This window comes from Chelonoidis abingdonii, chromosome 3, assembly GCF_003597395.2.
Source record: "Chelonoidis abingdonii isolate Lonesome George chromosome 3, CheloAbing_2.0, whole genome shotgun sequence".
Classification (NCBI taxonomy): domain Eukaryota; kingdom Metazoa; phylum Chordata; order Testudines; family Testudinidae; genus Chelonoidis; species Chelonoidis abingdonii.
Window position 1 is genome coordinate 131117064 of NC_133771.1, and position 24571 is coordinate 131141634.

The following is a 24571-nucleotide window of genomic DNA, read 5'->3' on the forward strand; positions in this document are numbered from 1 at the left end:
ATTGGCTAGTGCTACAATTTTGGCTTTGGGATAAACACTATGGACTAGATTTTTCAGTCTGTCAAGTTCACTATGTGTTGTTTACACAATGCAGAGTGCACCTAAAGTGACTGGGGATTTGCACTAGAGAATTGCCCTTGTGTAGGGGGAATCTCTGTTGGCATCAAGCTGATGAAGGCTGCTCTGCTTCCTCCAGCACCAGACCTCTCCCTCTTCCTGAAAGTGGAGGCAGGGTGCGTGTCTGGGTGAGGAGGCATGGCAGATCTAGGTTCCATTACATCTGATTCTCCACTGGCATAAGGTCCCTGAAGGACTATACCTCAGTGGTATATGTTAAACCTGTCTCTCTGCAACTACACTTTACACTGGGGCAAAGCAGCTGAGAATCAAGGAGCTGTGACCAGCTCCCCAAAAGCCCCCCTTCTCCACTGCATCTCAGCAGAACTCAGGTTCAGTGGAGAATCAAGCCTCCATAGCTCAGTTCTCACATTATTGTACTAGTTCCCACTTGCCCAATTATGGTTAAGGGTCTGTCTTCAGAAGGGTATATAACTCATCCATGAAAATGCAGCCTAGGCTGAAATATGGCATCAAATGGACTCAGCCTAAGAACTAGGAATGGGAGAATTCACTGAATTGCAGTGTGGGTTCCGATGAGGAGCTTGGCAAATATCAGAACGTGCAAAGCCCAGCCTACTCTCCTCTTTCCGCCCCTGGGCTGTAGACAGATACAGAGAACACCGTTCCTCTTGGCCTTCCTCATGCATTCAGCTCTCCCATACAGCTCATGCTAGGAGGATGGGCTGCTGGTGCTTCAGTTCTCTTTAGACAGTAACAGACAAGCTGCTGACCTCACTCTTCCTAGCTCCAGTGCTTCTATATTGTGATGCCAACTTTTCCCAACCTAGCACTAAAAATTTCCCAAATCTGGTAAAAAATTCCCAGATAAAGTTTCTTACAGTGCTTCTATATCCTGGGAAATTTCCCCAAACCTGGGAATATGTGAGTAAAATGTTTCAACTTGGGAAACAGAATTTTCATTCAAAACATTTTACACAAAAATTCCCGGATTTTGGGAAACTTCCCAGGATATAGAAGTACTGCCTAGCTCAGTTGCCAAGGTGATTGTTATGTATTTGAATGTATTGAATGGAGGATTGAATTTCTTCATGTGAATTTGCAGTTATAGTTTTTTAAGCAGTTGCTGATGTTGAATTTGCTGTTGTATAGTGATTACTCTGTTTTTCTTCTATCTCTATGCAGTACAGAGTCAGTCAGCCATCCTGGCTCCACCTTTATGGATGTGTCTGGGTTTATAATCAGGGATTTGTGCTACGTCCATAATACACAACAATGGACGATGACGGTGGGATGTCAAGAACCTTCTATGCATCCGAACAGCAAGACAATCTGTGACCTTGCTTGCAGTCCCTAAGGCTAACAGCAGCTAAAGTAACAGCAGCGAGGTGAAATGACAAGCAGTATTGGAAAAATGGAGGCCTTTGACAATGCTGTGGAGGACTGGCCCACATATCTAGAGAGGCTGGAGGAATATTTTGAAGTAAATGAGAATCCCTGAGCAAAACATGTAGCAGCATTACTGATTGTGATTGGAGGAAAAACCTATAGTTTATTATGTAGTCTGATTGTCCCAGCCAGCAAAACCTTTAAAAAGTGCAAATTGTTCAAGACTGTCACCCAAGCCCCTGCTTACAGCAGAAAGGTTCAAGTTTCATAAGAGGAATTGGCTTGAAAGTGAATCTATTTTCTCCTTTGTGACAGAGTTAAAAAGATTATCAGAACACTGTGCTTTTAAGAATGGGCTTAGCGAGGCCCTAAGAGATAGATTTGTATAGGGACTGCTGAATGAAAGCACCCAGAAGAAGCTCACACCTTTAAACGCACTGTAGAAATTGGAGTAGCAATGGAAATTGCAGAGAGGGATGCAATAGAATTGCATACTGGCACGAAAACGGAAATACGAATGCTTACACTATCTGTAACCCAGGGCAAGAGTGTCAGGGGACCAGGTCCTATGCAGCCAGGCCTAGCGGCCAGAGCACGAGTCAGCCTAGTAGTCAGCATCTGAATGACGGAGTCAAGGGTTGAAGCAGAGTCAGAGTCAAAGCTTACGGTTGGAGCCGAATTACCAGGAGTTAGGGGAGGCAGGAGAAGGACTGGTTCTGAGACAGGAGCGAGGCTGGGACAGGATGGGAACAAAGCTGGGTGCAGGACGATGTCTGGGCTGGGGCTGTGGAGGAGCAGAGCAGGAGCAGGATTTAGAGATGAGCACAGGAAGGCAGATAGTCCATGGGCATGTGAGTTGAGCAGCCAGCAAGCTACTGCTGCTGTAAGGTTTAAGAACCGCCTGGCTGGCTTCCTCAGTCAATCAGGCAGGGTGGTCCATCAGGCAACCCCTGGCTGGCTTGTTAAGCTATGAGGAGTACTGAACAGGTGCTGCTGAGGGCCTTACTCCAGATACAGAGCCAGTCCGCTCAGCAGACAGACATGTTACTGGTGTGGAAAAGTGTTCCACGCTCCTTCTGATTACCGACTTAAAGATGCATATTGCAGAAGCTGTAATAAAAAAGGTCATATCCAAGCAGTTTCTTGCACTAAGAAAAATAAGGAAGAGACCAAATCAGTAAAGAAAAATGAATATCAATGTACACTATGTGGAGAGAGGCAGTAGTGACACACCGGGAGAGTGGAGTAGCCAGCCTGCATATATATAGTATGAGCAAAAATGACCAGTCTGTAATTTGGTGGGCACCAGGGTGGTAGGCAAAATGCTTAACATGGAATTGGACACAGACTCTGCAGTTTCTATTATCTCATGTTTGGAATGTGACAAAACTTTTTAAAATACCAAACTGAAGGGGACACTGATGTTACTAAGAACTTATATGGGAGAAAAAAACAGTACCAATTGGAGTGGTGCAAGTGAATGTGGAGTATAACAATAAGTAGCGTTTATTAGACTTATATGTAATTGAGAAAGGGGGTCCAGCCCCGCGGGGCCATGAATGGTTACATAAGGGTCCACTGGATTAGGTATCTATAGAGATTCTGCAGTCACTCTCAGCAGACTCCACTAAAACAGTTGAACAACATCTGGAGGGATACTAAGTCAGGCATCGGAAGTAGTTAAGGAGGGCCCCGGAATTCGAAAACACATGAAGGCTAAAACAATCCTAGATGAGAAGGCTCAGCCCACGTTTCACAGAGCTTGACTTGTCCCTTACGCTATCTTCTCAAAGTTAGATGCTTAAATGGAACATCTGGAAAGAGAGGGCATCCTTTCAAAACTGGCCAGGATCGAGTGGGAAACTGCTACTGTTCCAATTGTAAAAATATGTGGTGCAGTAAGAGTGAGGGGAGCTTTTAAGGTTAACTTAAACCCTGGACTGACAGTTGAAAAATACCCCCTGCCTTGAACTGAAGATATTTTTGCACCACTGGCAGGGGGACAACGATTTAGCAAAATTGATTTATCACAGGCCTACCTATGCATGGAAGTTGAGGGAGAGTCTAAGGGATACCTCACAGTCAACACACAAATGGGTCAGTACCAGTTCAACAGACTAGTGTTTGATATTGCTTCAGCTCCTACTATATGGCAATGGGCAATGGACCAAGTTTTGCAAGGTATTTTGAGTACACAATGTTATCTGGATGACATTATTGTGATTGGTGGAAGTGATGAGGAACATCTGGAAACCCTGAAAAGGGTGTTAAAATATCTGGAAGAATACAGGTTACGAGCTAATTGCATAATATGTTAATTTTTCAAGGACATGATAGGTTACTGTGGGCATGTTATTGATGTACAAGCCCTACACAAATCTCAGGAGAAGGAACAGTCCTGGATGCTCCCTGGCCAAAGGATGTGTCACACTTCAGATCATTTCTGGGATTCATCAACTACTATAGCCGATTTGTACCAAACATAGCAACTCTTATTCCATCTGCTGAATTGTCTACTGCAGTCTGGTCAAAAGCAGGTTGTGTCATGTGAGTGTCAAAAAGCTTTTCTAGAAGCAAACAACAGGTCACCTCAGACAGTGGAGGGATAGCTCAGTGGTTTGAGCAGTGGCCTGCTAAGCCCAAGGCTGTGAGCTCAGTCCTTGAGGGGACCATTTAAGGAACTACGGTAAAAATCTGTCTGGGGATTGGTCCTGCTTTGGGCAAGGGGTTGGACTAGATGACCTCCTGAGGTCCTTTCCAACCCTGATATTCTGTGATAACTCATCCTTGCCCAACAAGCTAGTATGTGATGCTTCCTCACATGGAATTGGGGTGGTTTATGCCAGTACACCATGCCACAACTACTCCAATGTGAAGAAATGTGTTCCAGTCCTTGAGTAAATAACTACTGCTAACAAAAGCCAAGTGAAAGACTTCAGTAGACAGTATTGTGAAATGAAGATCTAAACTATTAATTTGTCTACCTGCACTTCTAAAGCACCCATCACCATGGTATCTGGGCACCATATACATAGCTGAGAGAAGAATCTAGTTCTCCTTTCTATTTTGAGCCTCTTTTTCAAATGGGATTAAGTGTGGTGGTTGCTTGCCCGGTCACTATGCTACTTCAGTACTGGGGAAAAGCCTGCTTCAAAAAAAATCAGTCTTGTGCTCAGCCTCAGAAGACTCAGATTCATTCTGGTCTTTGGTGATAACCATGTTTCATCCTGAGGGCGTTTGATGGAAAATGCTTTCCCTATGGTCCCTGAATGTTTCTGGACTGTCAGCTGAAGTGTCCCTGTCAATCACAGCTGCCATAGTGGGTTAAAGGGGATAGGCAATTTCTGAGACACCTTGTCCCTTCCCCACTGAGGACTTCAAATATTCTTTCAGTAAAATATATCAGTATTGAAGTCTTTGGTTATCATTGTTGATATCTGCTGACTGCCCGCAAGCTGAAGCAAAGAGTACCATATATTTGGTTGAAGAACAAAATGAACATATCAGGGACTTTTGCTGCAAAAAATAGTGAGCAATATGGAACATCTGTGCAAGATCCATTCCTGTTCCCCAAGCCCTCTCTGTTTCCATCCATGAAGGGCTTGCTAACTGCTAGCTGTATCATTATAATAAAACATAAAGGCCCAGTTTCATCTCAAGGCTCATGCTGGCTCAAATCATACTGATTTTTCTTTAGTGTAAAAGCAGAAACCTGGATAAAGTAAGGAATGGCCTTTCATGAACTCTCTGTCGCAAGGCCAGACACTACCTAATTCTTAATGTTAGAAAAGTACTTTGAAATGGAAAGTGCTACATAGGAAAGGAAAAGAGAATCCATGAAACTAGTGCTTAAGAAAATGGGATGCAAGTCAGCTGGGCAGCAGATGAAAACCTAAAACTCTACTTTTCTTTCATTTTACTGGCTCCTGAGGTACTAACAAGAGCTGAGCCAGCTCTTCAAAGTTCACTTCAAAGCAGGTGTGTGAATTTTTACAATATTAAAATGATCTTTCATGGGTGCTCAGTGCCTGTAGTTTGAAAATGAATTGGGTTCAAATGCAGTTTTCCCCAGGTATTAGCTCCTTTGTGAAGCCATATGCAAGGGTATGGATTTGATTGGTTTAGGTGCATTCACACAGGTTCACCAAAACCAGAAGTGGGAGTAGTGACCATGTGACATACCCCACTGAATATAATTCTAATATTAGGGCGATTTATGGTATTTCTGTGGAACCAATTACATCAGATAAAATTAGATTAGAGAGTTTTAAAGGCTCTAGCAGGCAGAAGCCTCAGAATGCTGGCAGATACTCAGAGAGAGCAAAAAAGAGTTTGTGCATCTAGTTCTAACTCCAAATTTTGTCCAAATCTACAAAGTTTTATTAACGCTAGTGCTGGTTCATAAATCGAAACTTGTGCCAAAGCTTATTTTGAATCTCTGTGAAGTCTGAATCAAATGCTTAGCTGAGCTCTGCTGTTAATTTCATTATGAGATGAAATGGACTGCAAAAAGGCAAATGATTGGTTACAATCCCATGAATCATTAAAACACTTTTTATCTGGACTGTTATATTTATTAAAATGTTTGCTGTTCTCATTTCAAGTGCTGAAGCTAAACTAGTCAGTCACCTAAATAAAAACAACTAGCATCCATAAAAAGAGTTGCTCTTGTTGGCTCTGGATTATTAAACAGTATATTCTATTATTAGAATCATTGGTCTTTAAAATCTGTCTACTTTATGCTTGTCTAAAGCACCCAGTAAGTAAGGGACTGAGCCCGGTTCACGTTATTGCCACTTTGTGCCATCCCTGTGGTGCAAAGAAGCCACAAAGCTACTTTAACTGGGTGATTTATGATTCCGACAGCATAGGGCATCCCAAGCTGATGTACAGCTAACAACAGCTCTGGAAAACACTCTGCCAGCCCCATTGGAATAGGGGGTGCGCTGGAGGGGTAGAGACATGACTGGAGTGCCATTGTGCTCTGATCTGCTGCAGTGTTCCCTTTGCTGGGGGCCATAAGATAGAGCAGTTGTGAGACTGCTCTAAATTACTCTGGGGGCAAATTGGCTGCTGGCAAATCCTGGCTTTGGAGAACACAAAGGTAGCATAAAGCCTGAAAGGTATAGTACAACTCAGTCAGGCTCAGACACAGAGGCCTAATGCTTTTATAGAGAAAAGAAGAGCACAACAGTGGAAGAATCCAGAGGAGCAGACAGCTTTCCCCTGTTGTGTCTTTTTCCAAACCAAAGCCTTAAGCTTTGTTTTGCATTCATTATGAAATGTCACAGGAACGCCTTCATTTAGAGCTGCTCCATTACATTCTAATCCAACTCCTGGGATCAGTACATTAAGTTCTTCAGAGTGTAATGTGGTAATTATTCTTTGAACCTCTGGAAAGTGATTCAAATTACATCATAACGAGCCAGCTGATTAGGTAAAAGAGAAACAAAAAGTTTGAAAAAAGCTGAGGATGCTGAATGGACCTTTATTTTCTGTAGTGTAAAAGCAGAAACGTGGATGTGAATCAAAAGGCTTTAATTCACAGGCCCTCTATGGTTGATCTCACTTCAGTAAGCATTTTTGTTTTGTTTTGTTTTCACATGACAGACTCAGTTTCCAGCTGGCCTTTGCTAAATCTACCTAATCCCAGACTACAATTAGCAACAATATTGCTCTACTTACATTCCAGTCTATAGTCACAAAGAACAGGTGCCGTTTAATTTCTTCAACTCCATCGAGGCCAGCACCTGCCAAAATAACAATAAGAAAGAGTCAAAATAAAGCCAAGCCAGGAGGAACATGCTGTATTCTTTAAAACCATCACCAAAATATCCCTCCCTTCCCCTTGAAAAAAACTGGAAATTGTTTAAGCCATCACAAAAATATACAAAGACATTTTGTTAATGCAAACATCACAGCCAGGAAAGAAAACCCCTTGAACATGCGAGTTTTGATTGTAGGCTTGTGTCAGGTCTGCCTGGCCAGTCTTTCATGCTTCATATTAGATAAGGAAATAGAATCATAGAAAGGTAGAGCTGGAAGAGACCTCAAGAGGTCATCTAATCCATCCTCCCACACTGAGGTAGGACCAAGTATGCCTACACCAGAGGTTTTCAAACTGGGGGGCATATCCCCCTAGAAGGGCGCAGAGGAATGTTTTGGGGGGGAGCAGCGATGGCAGGTGGCTTGGGGCAGCCCTACGCAGCGGTGTTCAGGGAGGGAGCACCACTTCCACCCCTTGACCCTCCTTTTCTCTCTATTTTTGTCTGGACTGGGGAGGTGCCACCAAAACTTGTAACTCAAAGGCAGGCTTTCAGCTCGGAAAGCTTGAAAATTGCTGGTCTAGACCATCCCTAACAGGTGTTTTCTCCAACCTGTTCTTAAAAACTGCCAGTGATGGCGTAATACTTTGGGGTTCAATTCAGTGCAATGACAGATTGTGTCACTGCCTGCCCTGTAACCCTGGATACCTGCCTTAAATGCTCAGCTGCTGTGGCTCACAGTCCAGAAACCCCAAAAATCTGTGCTGTGCAGCCCTGATTCAGCACTCTGACCCTAGCAGCCTTCCTACAACACAACAGCCAGACACTGGTCTCCACCAGCCTTAGTTACTACTTGCAGAGTGACCCCAACACACTCCCAGTCCTGAATTTTCCCCTGCCCTGGAGTGTCCAGCTCTCTCCTGGAACACTCAGAGAAGTAATAAGGTTTATCATTCCTCTGAAGGGACAAAAGCACAGCTTATTACTTTAACTGGAGCTAACAATCACTTCAATTCAAACACAGCACTGGGTTGGTTTAGTTTCAAAGAGAGAAGTTTAACAACAAAAAAATTGCTTTTAAGTGAATTTATGTGCAAGGGATAAGAACAAAAATGGTTACAAGAAAATATAAGTAAAAATACGCTTTCTAATGGCTAAGATCTAACCTGCCAGCTACTCTCTTAGTTCAATATAGATTTCTTACTGATTTTTCTTTTTTCCAGCCATGGCTGAGTTTCTCTCAGTCAGGCCCTTCCACAAACATACAAGGTGCTGGAGTCCCTTGTTTTCCTAGGTGACAGATGCCAAAATGGCTCTCTGTTTCCCCATATATCACTCAGAGTTCATTGACTCTGTCTTAAGAGGCAGGATGACCTTATGCTGTTCTTTTCTTCCTGTGGACATCCCATCCTTGTGCTGATCTATATGTAAATGAGGCTTTCATTGTTTTGATTCCAAAATGCTACCTTCCCTCCAGTCTGGGGGGAAACCTATTTTTCTCTGTGTTTGGTCACAGAATTAAAGCATAATATCACTGAATATTCATAGTTCCTCATATAGTGTTAATATGTATATTTCACAATATTACTCACCAGCATGTCACTGATTTTCACAAAAGACGTTACTCAATACACTTAATACAGTAATATTGTATACTATTAGTTGATACTTTTCATTTGAGGTTCAGACCCTCACAAGAAGCTACTGACTCCACTCTCCAGGTTGATAGCCTTGTTTATATTTTATGTAAATGCACCTTCATTGTCTCAGCCTGATGACCAGGCTGGTCAGACAAACACATATTCCTGTGTCTACAACAGATTGGGCTTATGGAGACAAACATATTTCTAGCACAAATCCATCACTCTTTGTACATAACCCAAACCTACATATGTAAGAATATTAATGATCTTCTCTACTGCTTATTTCTCTTTACACCTTTCTTCGCTCTATGTCCCTCACCTGAAACAAACAAACAGAAAACAATAAAACATTTCCCAGTCTCTTTACTCGAGAATCTCTTGAAACTATTTTACCATTGCTGGAAGTGTGAAGTTTTCCAGTGATCTCTCACGTGACACCTTTTGGGGCATATACCATGACAACAGTGTGTTAGATGTAGTGAGTATGTCAGGCCTGACAAGAGTTGCTGACACACAGTAGTGAACCACCAGTCGGATTAGCTACTGGCTGCAGGCATCTGTTCAAAGTTTTCCTGAGTCTGTAAACTAAGGAAGCAGCAGAGAATCCTGTGGCACCTTATAGACTAACAGACGTTTTGGAGCGTGAGCTTTCGTGGGTGAATACCCACTTCGTCAGACGCAGGTAGTGGAAATTTCCAGAGGTAGGTATATATATGCTAGCAAGCAAGCTAGAGATAACGAGGTTAGTTCAATCAGGGAGGATGGGGCCCTGTTCTAGCAGTAGAGGTGTGAAAACCAAGGGAGGAGAAACTGGTTCTGTAATTGGCAAGCCATTCACAGTCTTTGTTTAGTCCAGAGCTGATGGTGTCAAATTTGCAAATGAACTGAAGCTCAGCAGTTTCTCTTTGAAGTCTGGTCCTGAAGTTTTTTTGCTGCAGGATGACCACCTTAAGGTCTGCTATAGTGTGGCCAGGGAGGTTGAAGTGCTCTCCTACAGGTTTTTGTATATTGCCATTCCTGATATCTGATTTGTGTCCATTTATCCTTTGTAAACTAAGGGGCATCTTTTACCCTTCTTAATATTCATACTATCCCAGTGCTTGCTTCACACCCGTCTGGGTCACCCAGGCCAGTAGAGAGCTCTGTCAACCCAAGATGTGAAACTTTTTCCATCCTGAATCAGCCCTGCTCCCAGCAGAGTACAGGCCCACAGCTATTGACCTAGTTGTGCCAGGATCCCATCACTCCTAGCAGATCCTGGACCCTAGTCCCTTTCAGCTTTGCTCCAGACCTACCAAACACTGACTCAGTTTCCCCAGTGAGGGTTTATTCCCTTGACCACTGTGTCTGGCTATAGTACACTTGTACCTGAGCCCTCGGCCTCAATCCTGTTACCTAATTACAGAAAACACCACACCAAGAACACACACTTCCCTGCATTCCCACAGTCAGACTCCTGGAATAACCTTTAGTGTTCATAATGACTCAGGCTACAGGAGGGGTACTGGGATTCATCACATCCACATCTGCTAGCTTCTATCAGGCACACCCCATTATGTCCTTCTCCTGGGTCCCATGGGCATAACTTGCCACTCCTCTTCTGTTAGAGCTGCTTGCAATTGTCCTGGTCAGCAAGCTTCTGTTGCTCCAGCTCTGTCTCCTTACTCTGACACCTGGCCCCCAACTCTGTCTCTCCTCCACTAGCAGCCTTCTGCACTCCAGCCTCCACAGCTCTAATACTCTTGCCACTGCTGCTGCCTCTGCTGGATCATCTGCGGAACCATCTGCTTGATCTCTTGCATGCCCTGTAGAAGAAAAAGGGACCCCTTCCCCAGTCTGGAGCAGTGCCCCATCTTGCCTCATGGCATATGAGTGCGGCACGGCTACCGGCTCCAATTTTTTCTGATCAGCTGCTGACAGAGCTCACTGCACACAGCTCTTCTAACTGCTTCTTGGTGAGTTCAGCATCTGTTTCTTTGCTCTTCCTGCCTTCTCTATGGCTTACTTCTTTTTACACCTTCCTTTGTTCTATGTCCCTTACTTAACACGAACAACAGAAAACAATAAAACTATAGCCCTTCTTTAACAGGTCCCAGCCTCTTTACTCGAGAATCACTTGAAACTATTTTACCATTGCTGGAAGTGTGAACCTCATTCAACCAGCAAACTGTATATAAATCCTGGCTCAGTTGTGTCACAGAAGGGGATTCCACAGCCTCCTTTGGTAACCTATTCCAGCACTTAATTATCCTTATAGTTAGAAAGCTTTTCCCAATATGTAACCTAAATCTCTCTTGTTGCAGATTAAGCCCATTACTTCTTTTTCTATCTTCCATGGAAATGAAGAACAATTGATCACCAACTTTTTTATAACAGCCTTTAACGTATCTGAACACTTATCAGATCCCTCTCCAAATCTTCTTTTCTTATAAACATGCCTAGTTTTTGCAGCTTTTCTTTATAGATCAGATTTTCAAAACATTATCATTTTTGTTGCTCTGCTCTGGACTTTCTCCATTTTGTCCACATCTTTCTTAAAGTGTGGCACCCAAAACTGGGCACAGTACTCCAGCTGAGGCCTCACCAGTGCTGAGTACAACAATTATCTCCCTTATCTTACATACAACAATCCTGTTAATACACCCCAGAATAATAGCCTTTTTCACAGCAGCATCACACTCTTGTCTCTCATTACATTTGTGATCAACTATAACCCCCAGCTCCTTTTCAACATTACTACAGACTGGTCAGTTATTCCTCATTTTGTAGTTGTTCATTTGATTTTCCTAAATATAGTACTTCGCACGTGTTTTTATTGAATTTCATCGTGCTGGTTTCATTTGTCAAGGTCATTTTGAATTCTGTCCTCCAAAGTGCTCCCAAGCCTCTCAGATTTGTATCACCTCAGATGCTGCAGGCACACTCTCCACACCATTATCCAAGTCATTAATAAAAATACTAAACAGTGCTGGACCAAGGACTGAACCCCATGGGATCCCAGTTTGACAGCAAACCATCAATGACTACTTGTTAAGCATGTTTTTTCAACCAGCTATGCACCCACTTTATGGTAATTTTATGTAGGCCACATTTCCCTAATTTGCTTATGAGACTGTCATGTGGGACTGTGTCAAAAGCTGTACTAAAAATCAAGATATATTCTCTTTATAGTTTCCTTCCTATCCACTAGGCCTGTAACCTTGTCAAAGAAGGAAATTAGGTTGGTTTGGCATTTGTTCTTGACAAATCCATGCTGGCTATTACTTATCACCCTATTATCGTCTAGGTGCTTACAAACTGATTGTTTAATATGTTCCGGTATCTTCCCAGGTATTGAAGTTAGGCTGACTGCTCTATAATTTCCCAGGTCCTCTTTGTTCCCTTTTTTAAAGATAGGAACTCTGTTTGCCCTTCGCCAGTCTTGTTGGACCTCACTCATTCTCCATGAACTCACAAAGATAATTGTTTTGATTCGAATACCCGAGGACGGTCTGGGTCTTTGGTGGCACTTTGGCGGCGGGGGGTCCTTCCCTCACTCTGGGTCTTCTGCGGACCCCCCCCCGCCAAAGTGCTGCTGAAGACCTGGACCGCCACCGGGTGAGTAAAAAAAATTAAAACATTAAAAAGGCACCTAAGGTGTGGGGCCCTCTTAGGCGTGGGGCCTGATTCCAGGGAATCGGGGGAATCAGCCTAAAGCCGGCCCTGACTGGAACGCACTCAGATACTACAATGAGGAGTGTGATCTAAGAGCCTTATAGAATAGAGAGAATTGAATAAAACTAGGTAGGACTAGGAGTCCAAAGGGCTTCCTGACATGGGGGCAATGGTATTACTGCTACCTAGCACTTACAGATATGCATTTGTAGCCATCTTGTGAAAGTTAAGTTTTATTAACTCCAGTTTACAGATGGGGAAACTCTGGTGCACATAGTTGAGGCTCAAATGTATACAAAGAGTTGGCTGATTTGGGGTACCTCAAAACTGGTTCTCATTTGTATTGGCACCAAACATACCAATGTCATAGATACTTTTTGTTCACTAACAACCTTCTTATGTTTCTTACATATACTATTGATTATTTAGCAAAACCCCGTGGGGTTTGGCAGCACATGTCCAATTCTTTCATTACTTTTGCTTTATGTCCTCATTTAATATCTTTCTTGTTTATTCTTTCAGCACATTTAGTTTACTGGCTTGAGGAAAATCATCAGGTGTTCAGTAATAATTAAACAACTATCAGATTTGACTAAGTGTGCCAGGTGATTGGTTGATTTGGTTTTATTAATAGCATCTTTCATTCTCCCATGAGGGAAAGTAACACCTGGAGATGAAGAGTCTGCATTGCAGTTTTGGAGCCATTTCCTGTGAGATGCTGAACATCTCCAGACGTGTTGAGCATCTCAGTTCCTACTGACATTAGTGGGAACTGAGAACACTGAATACCTTGCTGTGGGTGCTCAGCACCTCAGGGTACTAAGCCTTTTATTTGCAATAATTGTACTTCCTAACATGGAGTTTTGTAAAAGGTCTTGTCAGCTCAAGCTTTTGTAAAATGTGACAGCTGCTTTCAATGCACACAAGACATTATTAGTGTTTGCCAAAGTGCTCTGATCAAGAACTGCATTCTACAGCCTGCTTAACATTGGCTAATGACTCAGTATTAAAAACAAATATTTCTTGCATATTACATGCAGGGCTGTCAGCCATGTATATGGAAAAGCTGACCCAATAGGTGTGTTTACAGTTCTGATTTGTTCCCCCTGGTATTCTGAACATAGAATAGACTGCTGCCAGAAATCAGTAGATACAAAAACTTCGCCAGCGACAAACCTTGTTCCATGGATTTCTTATTAGGAATTTTCAATCATTATCCAAGTTCAAGGACAGTCCAGATTGTCTACTAAACATATATGGCAGGTCTGCTTCTGATTTCACTGACACCAGTATAGCTAAGTAGAAACTCCACAGGAAAAAAAAACAGAGTTACACTAATATAAACCCAGCATCAGAAGAGTATCAGGACCAGCAAATGTGCCTAGAAGAACTGGAGTCTATCCCTGACTGTGCCAAAGAATGCTTATGTGATGCTGGGCAAGTCACTTAAACCCAAATTTCTCACAGGTGATCACTACCTGTGTGTTCCTTACTTTATGGTTGCCCAACTTGGGACACTTTGGCCAGATTTGCAGAAGTGCTGATAGTTCACAGCTGCAACTGAAGTCAATGGGAGCTCTGCTTTGAACATATAAAATGCCATAAAAATGCTAAGTTTTCTGAACAAAAAGTCAGGTCTTCGGTATGTTAAATTGGGCACTGAAAATCAGTCAACACTTCTGACTTTAATCTCTCTATGCCTCAGTTCCTCAACTATAAAATTGGGTCTAATGCCACCCCTCACCTAAAAGAAGTGCTGTAAAGATTATTCACAAGTTGTTTGTGAAGTGCACTCAGACATTACGATGAGAACACCAGGGAAAGGCCCATGAGGAAATTAATAACTCTGTATTCAGTGCAGGGTTTGAATGGTGTGTGGTTAAGCATAAAAAGAATATTGAATCACTACCCCTACAGTGAGCACTGACCATCCTGTGCAATGAATGAGGCCAGGCTCCTGTGGAAAAAATAGTATGTGATCATATAATTAAAGATTGTGAGTAAAATTTTCAAGAGTGCCTAAGTGACTTAGGAGTGTAAGTCCCGTTTTTAAAAAGGGGTTTTAGGTGCTTTGGAGCCTATGTCTCATTAAAGCCAAGGGAGGCAAATTGAGATTGGATTGGCAATGCTAATTCTGGCCTGTCCTAACTTCTGAGTGCTTAACTTTGCAACCTTAACTTTCTTTTTAACATAGCTAATTAATATAATTTTTAATTGATTTAATTGTTAAAAAAGGGTCTGATTCAACTGCCATTGGAAAGATTCCCACTGATTTCAATAGATGTTGGATTAGGACCAGTAATAGTCAATAAATTTGCTTCAACAAATATCACCTCAGTAGTTAAGCAATATTTAGGTTACAAAAATCAGAACAATATTGATTTTATTCACTTCATCTTTGTAATCCACTAGAAAGAGCAGTTACTTACCCTAGTAGTTATCTGAGATCTTGTGGTCAGTGTGACTTCCTCTGTAGGGCTACATAAGCCTCATGTGTGAGAGATTGGAAATTATTGAATAGCAGTGTCTGTTTGGCCTGTGCATGCACCCCGTGCCTTCTCATGCTCTTATGTGGGGACATAAAGGAGAGAGTGGTCCCAGTCTCTTAGTTCTCTTGCCATTCGAAGCCTGTGTTAGTTGAGGACTCTGAAAGTGAGGATTGAGGGGTGTTTGTGATTACAGTATCTCGAAGAACCATAGTTTCTGTAGAGTGATTGTTCTTTCTTCTTTGAGTATGTGTCAGTGTGGATCCTGCTGTAGGTGACTAGCAATCAGTTCCCCTCAGGTTGGTGGGAGTGAAGAGTTTCAGCTGCATCAGTGATTGGAGAACTGTTCCCCTGAACTTGGTGGCTGCTCTGGCTGCCATATCAAGAGCATAAGATCGGAAAGTTTCTGAAGCAGGTGACAGATGCAGCTTGTGCTCTGGTGGAATGTGCCTGGATATTTGAATGGAAAGGCTCTCCAGACAACGGATAACTGGTGGAAACGCATTACATGATCCACTTGGAAATTCATTGTAGTGAGATGGCTTGGCCTTTGGACAAACCAGAAATGACCACAAAGTGGCAATGACTCAGACAAAACTTCATCTTGGTCCCATTATAGTAATACAGCGAAGCTGTGGATATGTCTAAAGTGTGCTGTTTCTTCTCTACCATTGGTGAGTGTGGCTTTGGGAAGAAGACTAGCAAGATAATCGATTTTTGGAGATAGTCTAGACCACGTTTGGGGTGAAACTGAGGTGTAGTCTGAGTACTGCCTTGTCCATATGAAAGACTGCAGTCCAGCTACGACAGTCTAGTGTTCACTGACTCTCTAAGCTGAGGTGATAGCCACTACAAAGATCCTCTTGATGATAAGGGGTGCACAGCATATTCTGTCACTGGTTCAAAGGGAGGGTCCATATGCTTCAGAAGAATAACAAAGAGGTCTCATGAGGGAGTCAGGTCCTTAAATGGAGGGCTAATATGAAGAAGGCGCTTAAAGAATTTCAGTATCTTTGGGTGTGACTGTGCTGGAGTGTGACACACTGATAATGCCACCAAGGAGTCTTTGAGAGAATTAAATGATAGTTTGCGTGTTTCAGGGAAAGCATAGTCTAGGATCTTCAGTGTGGCTGCCTGAACTGGGTCCAAACCATGTTGGGCTGCCCATATAGAAAATCTTTTCCACTTCGAGGCATAAATCTTCCTGGTGGAGGATTTTCTGCATTGTATGAGAATCTTTTGAACCTGTAGGGAGCAGTCTCTCTTGGTAATGTTCAAACAGCCAACATCTGAGCCATCGGGTGTAACAGCTGCGGGTCTGACTGCTGACCTTGATTCTGTGATATGTCCAGGCAGGCCAGGAGGTGAATGGGATGGCACGGGGCCACCTGTAGCAGATGTGACAGCCAAAACTGTCTTGGCCAATAAGGGTCTACCAAGATGTCTGTAGCCTTGTCCCTCTTGATCTTGGACATTATCCTGGAGAATTGTTGTCAAGGCATATATGAATCCTCCAGATCACTGCAAAAGAAAAGCATCTGGCAATAATCCCAGGCTCACGCCTTTTCTGGAACAGAAAGTCATGCATCTGACATTGTCCCCTGTGGTGAATAAATCTATTATGGGGGTCCTGCCGAGGTAGAATATGAGGTCTATGTACTCCTTCAGCGACCCCTTGTGGATGGTCACTGGGTGACTGCTTAAGAAGTCTGCCAGGCCTTCACCGAGCCCTAGGAGGTTTAGACCCAGTGGGATTATCCTGTGTTGATGTCACCACTTCAATAGCCTGACAGTTTCTTGGCAGAAGAGGAGATGATCAAGCACCTCCTTGTTTGTTTACATCGTGCATCACCAACATGTTGTGTTGCAGGATTTGCACTACGGAGTTCCACAGAACAGGCAGGAATGCTACGAAGACCAGTCTGATGTCTCCCAGCTCCTGGCCATTCATGTGTAATCTCAGGTCATCCTGACAGTATGCCCCTGCATCTGTAGGTGGTTCATCTGGGTGCTCCAGCCCACTGAAGCATTTGTGATAAGTGTCTGTTGGGGAGGGGCAGAGAATGGGATCAGAGATAGCAATGCCGCTACCAGTGCCAGCACAAGTTTCTTTCTTGGCACAAGCAGCAAAGAATCCTGTGGCACCCTATAGACTAACAGACGTTTTGGAGCATGAGCTTTCGTGGGGGAATACCCACTTTGTCAGATGATTCTTTGCTGCTTTTACAGATCCAGACTAACATGGCTACCCCTGTGACACTTTTCTTGGCACAATTTTTTCTGCATCAGTCTTCAGCAGAGATGCGGGATGTCCACTCACAGGATCTCAGGGTCTGATGAGACTCACAAATTGTTCCAGAAGATGGAATTTGGCCCCATGTCCCCCTACACAGAAGAAGAACCTCCTATGTCCATCTTTTAAGGGGATTCGTCCATAACAGGATGGATAGGGTTTGACGCTGGTAGGTTTAGGTCTGCCAAGTTAAGAAGCGCTGGGCATGAAGGTGTGTACAGGGGGAATCTAGCTGATGATACTCAGATAAGATGGGTTGATTTGAACACAACAGTCAAATATGAAGATAATTAAAAGAGTTCTGAAGAAATTAAGAAGGTTTAGTCAAAACTAAGAGCTAGTGGGTTAGAAATTCGCCAGATTCTGTCTCACTGCAATAAATAAGAGGAGGGACCTGAGGGAGGGTGGCAGTCGCTTCACTCTTTAAGCCTTTGCATAGGAGGATGAGGAGACACATGGTACATGTCCAGCCCCAATAGACACTGCTACTTTAAAATGTCCAGTCCCATGCACATGGGGTGCATGAGCACCTTCAGTGGCTCTACACTGACACATACTTGAAGAATGTTAATTTTTGTACATTAGCAAAGCCTTAAAAGGTCACTCAGCAGCAAAAGGACACACAAGATTATTATTAGAAATTTCAAGAACCATAGGCCAGCCAGATGGTGATGTAATTGGGCTGCCAAACATCTTGCTAACAACGGTCAGTCAGAATGCTAATGCTGTGACTGCTACATGTGGGATCAGAAGTAGTAGTAGATCCCTTCATAACACCACCTCAAGCGACTGAACAACTAAGTATGTTTTGCCTCTGGCTTTCATCTCTCCTGCACCACTTGCATTTTACACATCTTGGAACAAGTTACGTGCTTTATTTAGCTTTGCTCTCGTACCCCTATTCCCAATTTAAAAAAATCTAAAAAGCATAAAGAGTTACAGGAGATAACAGCATCCTGCTTTTCAAAAGTTTTTCAGTATTTACACTATGATGTGTCTTACTTGCAAAAAGGAAAGTAATTAATTAGCTGCCAAAACCCCATGGGTGCTGATGTAAGCCAACTGTATATTTAATGAGGACCAATTAGTTATTTCTTTTCCTGTGACAGACCTTACAGAAGTCAAAGATCAACTATTCTTCTTTTCCCTGAGACTTTCTTTACAGCCACCTGCAATTTCTAGAGCAATATATTCCCACTGATACAACAGAGCATATACAGAAGAGCTAAATGATGTCGCTGATAGGTGGAAAGGATATTACACTCACATATATATATATATATATATATATATATATATATACACACACACACACACAGGAAAATCTTACTTCTCTTATTTCTAAAGAGGAGAAATTGTTCTAGAGTAAAATAGCTTTTGTTCTTCAATAGAGTATCCAGATGGAGAATTACAGCAAAGGAGCTATAAATATATTACTTTCTCCTTGTGTTGAACCTAAACTCTGGATATGTTCAAAGGTTTGACTAACACTATTTTTTGCACTTCTGGGAAGTACACTCTGCATTTTATTAGTGCATTTTATTTATTATTTATGGCCTTCTGGGTGTTAAAATTAATACTGCATATTTATTGAGTCAATAAATTAATATTTCAGAAATGGAAAAAAAATCACATATGTAGTAACTCCTCACTTAAAGTTGTCCCGGTTAATGTTGTTTCGTTGTTACATTGCTGATAAATTAGGGAACATGCTCATTTACAGTTGTGCAATGCTCCACTCTTATGTTGTTTGGCTGCCTGCTTTCTCCACAGCTGGCAGCCTCCCTACAGCCCCCTTTCCACCGGCAGACCCTGCGGATCAGTGCCTTTCCCCTCCTCCACCCGTGGCAATCAGCTGGCTTGCGGCATGAAGGAGGCAGGGGCAAGAAGCGAGTACTCGGCATGCTCCGCTGCCCTCCCCTGCCTCCTACCTGCAGCAATCAGCTGGCTTGCGGCGTTTAGGAGGAGCGAGGACTGGGAGCGCAGGCTCCTGCTCCCTCCTGAACAATGTAAACCAGCTGATTGCCCCAAGCAGGAGGCGGCAGAGGGGGGAAGAGGAGCCTGTGCGCCAAGTCCTCGCTTCTCCCTCCTGCCTCCTAAATGCCACAAGCCAGCTGATTGCCTCAGGCAGAAGGCGGGGGGAAGGGACGGGGAGTCTTCATGCCAAGTCCTCGCGCCTCCCCCCTCCCTCTTGCCTCCTAAACCGCAAGCCAGCTGATTGCCCTAAGCAGCAGGGAGAGGGGAGGAGCGAGGACTCGGCGTGCCTACCCCCTCCCCGTGGCAATCAGCTGGTTTGCAGCATACAGAAGGGAGGATTGAGGCATGAGAACTCAGCGTGCGAAGTAAAGGGGGGAGGAGCTGGGGGGGGAGAAGAGGCGGGTCAAGGGTGGGGACTTGAGGGAAGGGGTAGAGTGGATGGGCTGAGGGTTGAGTCCCTGCCCCCAGCAAAGTCAGTGTGCTTGCAAGAACAGCAAGAGCAGCAGCCGGACAATCCATCCTCCTTCACTCTCTGACTCCACCATCTCAACTAAGCTTCATACTCAGCAGCGATGACTGTAGTATTAAATTGTTTCTTTAAAATTGTTTAAAATGTATATAATATCTTTTGTCTGGCAAAAAAAAAAATTCCCTGGAACCTAACCCCCCCATTTACATTAAATCTTACAGGGAAATTGGATTCGCTTAACATTGTTTCACTTAAAGTCGCATTTTTCAGGAACATAACTACAACATTAAGTGAGATGTTACTGTATTTGGAAAACAATTCAACCTTTTCTTAGCAACATCGTTGGGTGGAATTTTAGGATACAGTCTTCAAAGCTTCTCTTTGTTGTCCTTTTTTTCCTTCCCTAAGTCTCACATCTGAGAACCGTACCTGATTGTACACTGAGGTATCACTTAATAGTGGAAATTTGGTAACAACAGTGGTGTTCAAGGCTTTTAAAGATGGGGAAAGGAGAATGAATAGAGGATGATAGTAGTGAAGAAAAATGGATACATGAAACATAGGAGGTGTAAGCTGGTAAGAGAACAGGAGGCAGGAGAGAACAGAGAAATTGGGAGAGTAGAGGAGGAAACACATATTGTTGTAACCATTTTTCCCCCTTGCACACCGCTATTTTAGAAAGCAAGTCATTTTCTTATTCACCCAGAACAAGAGAGTAGAGAGCTGGAAGGAATCTACAATATTTGTACAGACAGAGGCAACATTTTAAAATAACAACATAATGCTACGACTTAGATGTCCTCAATTTGCTATGGTTACTCTTGTTTTTCACTAAAATCTCTAGGGAACAAATTTTCAAAGGAACCACCTGCTAAAACATGAATGGACACACTAAGTGTCCTACGTAACCCCCCCCCACCCAAAATACCATGAGTTTCCTAATGGAACTCTTGAGTATAGACAGAGATGGCTTTACGTAAATAAATCAGAAACATCCTCTATGCTTATTCAAACATAACTGAATGCAATAATGAAAGAAGAGTAAAACAAAATCTTGGTGATAAAGCAGACAATTCATTTTAAGATGCTAAAAAGGGGCAGGCCCTTTGTTCAAAATGCTCCCACTAAATCAGATAAGATGGCACAGAAATTTAATCAGAGTGGCTTTGCAAGAATTGTTCTTCTCTCCTTCATCCCTCTCCAAGATGTGGAGCAGAAATATATAGAGTTCATTAAAATACCTGACTGGGTTCTCATTTTCCTGTATTACTATCCACAGGAGTTATCTTATGCAATTCATAAAGGTTGGTGATTTTCTTCTCCTCTTCACTGAAGAAATAAATCAAGAATTAATCTCATGCTTTGGATTCTAATGCTATGCTTGATTTCCTTGCTTCTCTCTCTAATAATGCTTGTGTTTTGCTGCAGAATAAATATGAATATAAATGTACATGTAATGGAGAGGATAACTACCAGTTAAAATGCAGCGAGGGAAATTATCACCACCATATTGTACGGAAATCAAATGAGCATCCATACCTAATCTGTTGGATGGGTTCCTTTTGAAGAGGGCTCTCAGCAAACTTTGGGCTTCCATGCTCAAAAACTGAGGCATTCCTAGCTTGGCTCTGAAAGAACAGAACACTTGAAAAGAAAAAAATATTTTTCAAAAAATTTCAAATCCACACCTGCATTTTATAACTGAAATTAATTGGGACATGCAGACACCCATACACATTTGTCACTAAAGATATAATACCTAGACAGATTAGATAGCTCACACCTGGAGGGGCCAGTCCTGCGCCCATCGAGGTTAAAGGAAGTTTTACCACAGAGGTCACTGGATGCAGCTCCTGACCAGAAGCATATTACACCACCTTATAGTTAATGTTGCTCAAGGTTTACTAATTCTAAGGCTTCAGAGTGGTAGCCATGTTAGTCTGTATCCTCAAAAAGAACAGGAGTACTTGTGGCACCTTAGAGACTAACATTTTTTTGAGCTTAAGCTTTCATGGGCTAAACCCCACTTCACTGGATACATGCAGTGGAAAATACAGTAGGAAGATAGATCTACACAGAGAACATTCTGTGGGGACATTCTGTGAATTCTAAGGGGTCATTTTCAGCTATTTATTATCTATTTTCAGTTTTACCTTTCTGGATTACATTTGGCAGGTTTGTTCTCAATCCAAGAGCAAACTTTTTGGAATATTTGACCCAAAATGGTCTAGACATTTTCAAGAATGAAGAGAGTGGTAATAAAATACACATTTTGCATTATTAAAAATTGTAATTGGTTTTTAATAACCCTGGTGCTTCAGTGGTAGACGGCAGAAATAAGTAATTTGGCAGGGACTATGCTTTCAATCTTGCAAATATTTATGCGCATGCTGAGCATTAAATCGATGTCAGGTTTGCAAAGGAAAGGACTTGAAAGTCAGGAATGACAATGTGCAGGCTGTCTGTACAACTTTAGCTCTGCACCCTTTTATATATGCATCATCATACAGTCTTTTATTATCTGACCGCATATATTTTTTCTGCAAGGCCCCCTCCCCCAAATGAAATGCTCACAGACCAGCAATACACAGTTTCTGGTTATTTACTCTGGGTGAATCACCTAGGGGATTTAGGCACACAATTAACGCTGACATTAGTAGGAATTGCACCTCTAACTCCCTGCGCAGCTTTGAAAATCTCAGCCTCTTTGTATATTTGCTCTTGTTCTATATATTTTATGCAGTTAAATGTACTTAGGACCAAAGGTCTATCCAAGGAACAGAGCTAACAAGTACTTAGTAGATAAACCATCAGACATTACTACTTACTTGAGAATGAGAGCCATTGTCTCCTTTCTGTCTTTTCCCTGGAAAGGTAATGACCCTGTCAGCATCTCAAACTGTAGAAGAAAAATAAAAATGGTAAATCAAATAAGCACATACAGTATTTATATAAGATTCCATCTGACAGTGCACCATACTATAATACTTTCCATTATCTTGTTTTCTATTAAATTCAAACACCAATAAGTATTTCATAAAAATGTACTATTTATGCTAAAAAAGGTCTAAAAAACTGTAGCTATAAAAAAAGATATTTATTATGGTAAGTCCATTTCTACTGTGTAAGACATCAGAGACCAAGACTATATTTCAATTCAAAGGGCTGCCTAAGGAACTGTTACCATCAGTAGCATGGAGAATCATGCACTAGTTGAGATGCACAAAAATCTGGTGCTCACAGGATTGCATGAACTTTTTTTCCATCTGCATTGGTTCACCTGGGTTCATTCCCCCATGATTTTTGCTTTGAGTTTCGGGTTTAAATGAACCTACAAACTCAAAGCAAAAGCCCAGCAGTGGTCTTCAACTTTTGCCTGGCTTCCACCTGAAAGCATCAATCAGCCAACGTTCCTCTGAAATCAGTGATTCTTTCAGCAAACCTGACTGGAATGTCACATTTGTAACAAAAGCCCTAATCAAGGGAGCTTGCCTGGTTGGAGTTGAATTCTGAGAGTTTCACACAGCGCTAGTCACTGCACTGTTTGCACGTAAAAGTAGTAGCTGATTTCCCAAGATAAGCAATGTTGGGTATTGTGCACTGGAAAATAGGGATCAGGGACATAATTCAGCTCTGCCGTAAATCAGGACAACTTCCACTGAGGTCAGTAGGCATTCTGTCTGCTTATGTCAGCACCAAGTAAGGTCTTGGGTCTTTTAATAGTAAATATACACATACTGGTTATAATTAAGCCCATGTTTACAAGTGCCACATTCTGCCACCCTTCTGTTAAGTTGTACCTTACCAGAGGAGCAGCCCCTTTGATTTCTGGTGGACTACTAGTGCATTAAGGTACTATTCAATGTCATAAGGGGGACCGAATCTGACTCTTAGCTGGACTCCCCCTTTTTCAAATGAAATAGATCAATAATTCCCCTAAGTACTTCCTAATAATACTTAGTACTCACAGTGACTTTTCAACCCTCACTCTCTCAAAGCACGGTATAAAAGTGGGCAAGCCTCATTATCCCAACTGGGGAAACAGAGGCACAGAAAGGCAGAATGATTTGCCCGAGGTCAGAAAACAAGCCATTGTCAGAACCTGTAGCAGAATCCAGGTCTCCTGGTTCTCAGTCCAAAGGCTTAAGTGCTAGATCATGGTTCATCCTATTTGCCTTTCTTTAACCTACAACATTTTCAAGTACCTTGTGCTAGTTAGCAAATATTAGCTTAGGAGTAATCAGGACAGTGCTAATATCTGCTCTGCTTTGATTAACACAAATGATAATTAAATACTAAATTTAGTTTAGAGTTATGCTCTTATATCCATTTCAGCAATTTAAAAGATAAAAAGGGAAAACATAAAAACCCTAAGGAATGGCTGCCATGTGCGTTAAAGGATAATGGCTTTTAAAAATCTGTACAAAACTTCCAATGATTAAAAAAACCAACCCACAGGAAGTACAAAGAAATTACTATTATGTTCTCCCTGAAATTTAGAAAAATAAAAGCTAAACTCTGTTGACTTCAATGGGGCAACACCATTGCGCAGAGCTGCACCAGCAGAAAGGAGGGAAGAATTTGAATCTCTAAATCAAATTTCAACATGTCAGGCAGGAATGTTTCTTGCTGGATACAATATGTTTTTCCTTTCGGAGATACGTGCATATGGCAGGTAAGAGAACTTCCTATGATAAAGAGAGATGAAACAGAAATATTCAGACAAGGTAAAACTCCAGTGAGATCAGGGCATTTCTTAAAATTGAAACTCATTGCAAAGTGCCATTGTACTAGATTCACTTCCTGTGGTATCTTAA

At 42.3% G+C, this 24571-nt stretch overlaps 1 protein-coding gene across 4 annotated transcripts in view; it reads right to left on the reverse strand.

Moving 5' to 3' along the window:
- The window catches only part of RPS6KA2 (ribosomal protein S6 kinase A2), a 464767-nt gene that overhangs the window by 67073 nt on the left and 373123 nt on the right, over positions 1 to 24571 (reverse strand). For all 4 annotated transcript variants that reach the window (XM_075064103.1, XM_075064105.1, XM_075064106.1 and 1 more), the window contains 3 exons: positions 22583 to 22653; positions 21294 to 21382; positions 7153 to 7217 (listed from right to left, as the gene is read on the reverse strand). In XM_075064103.1, coding sequence (XP_074920204.1) covers positions 7153 to 7217; positions 21294 to 21382; positions 22583 to 22653 — 225 coding nt within the window. The remainder of the gene's footprint in view (positions 1 to 7152; positions 7218 to 21293; positions 21383 to 22582; positions 22654 to 24571) is intronic.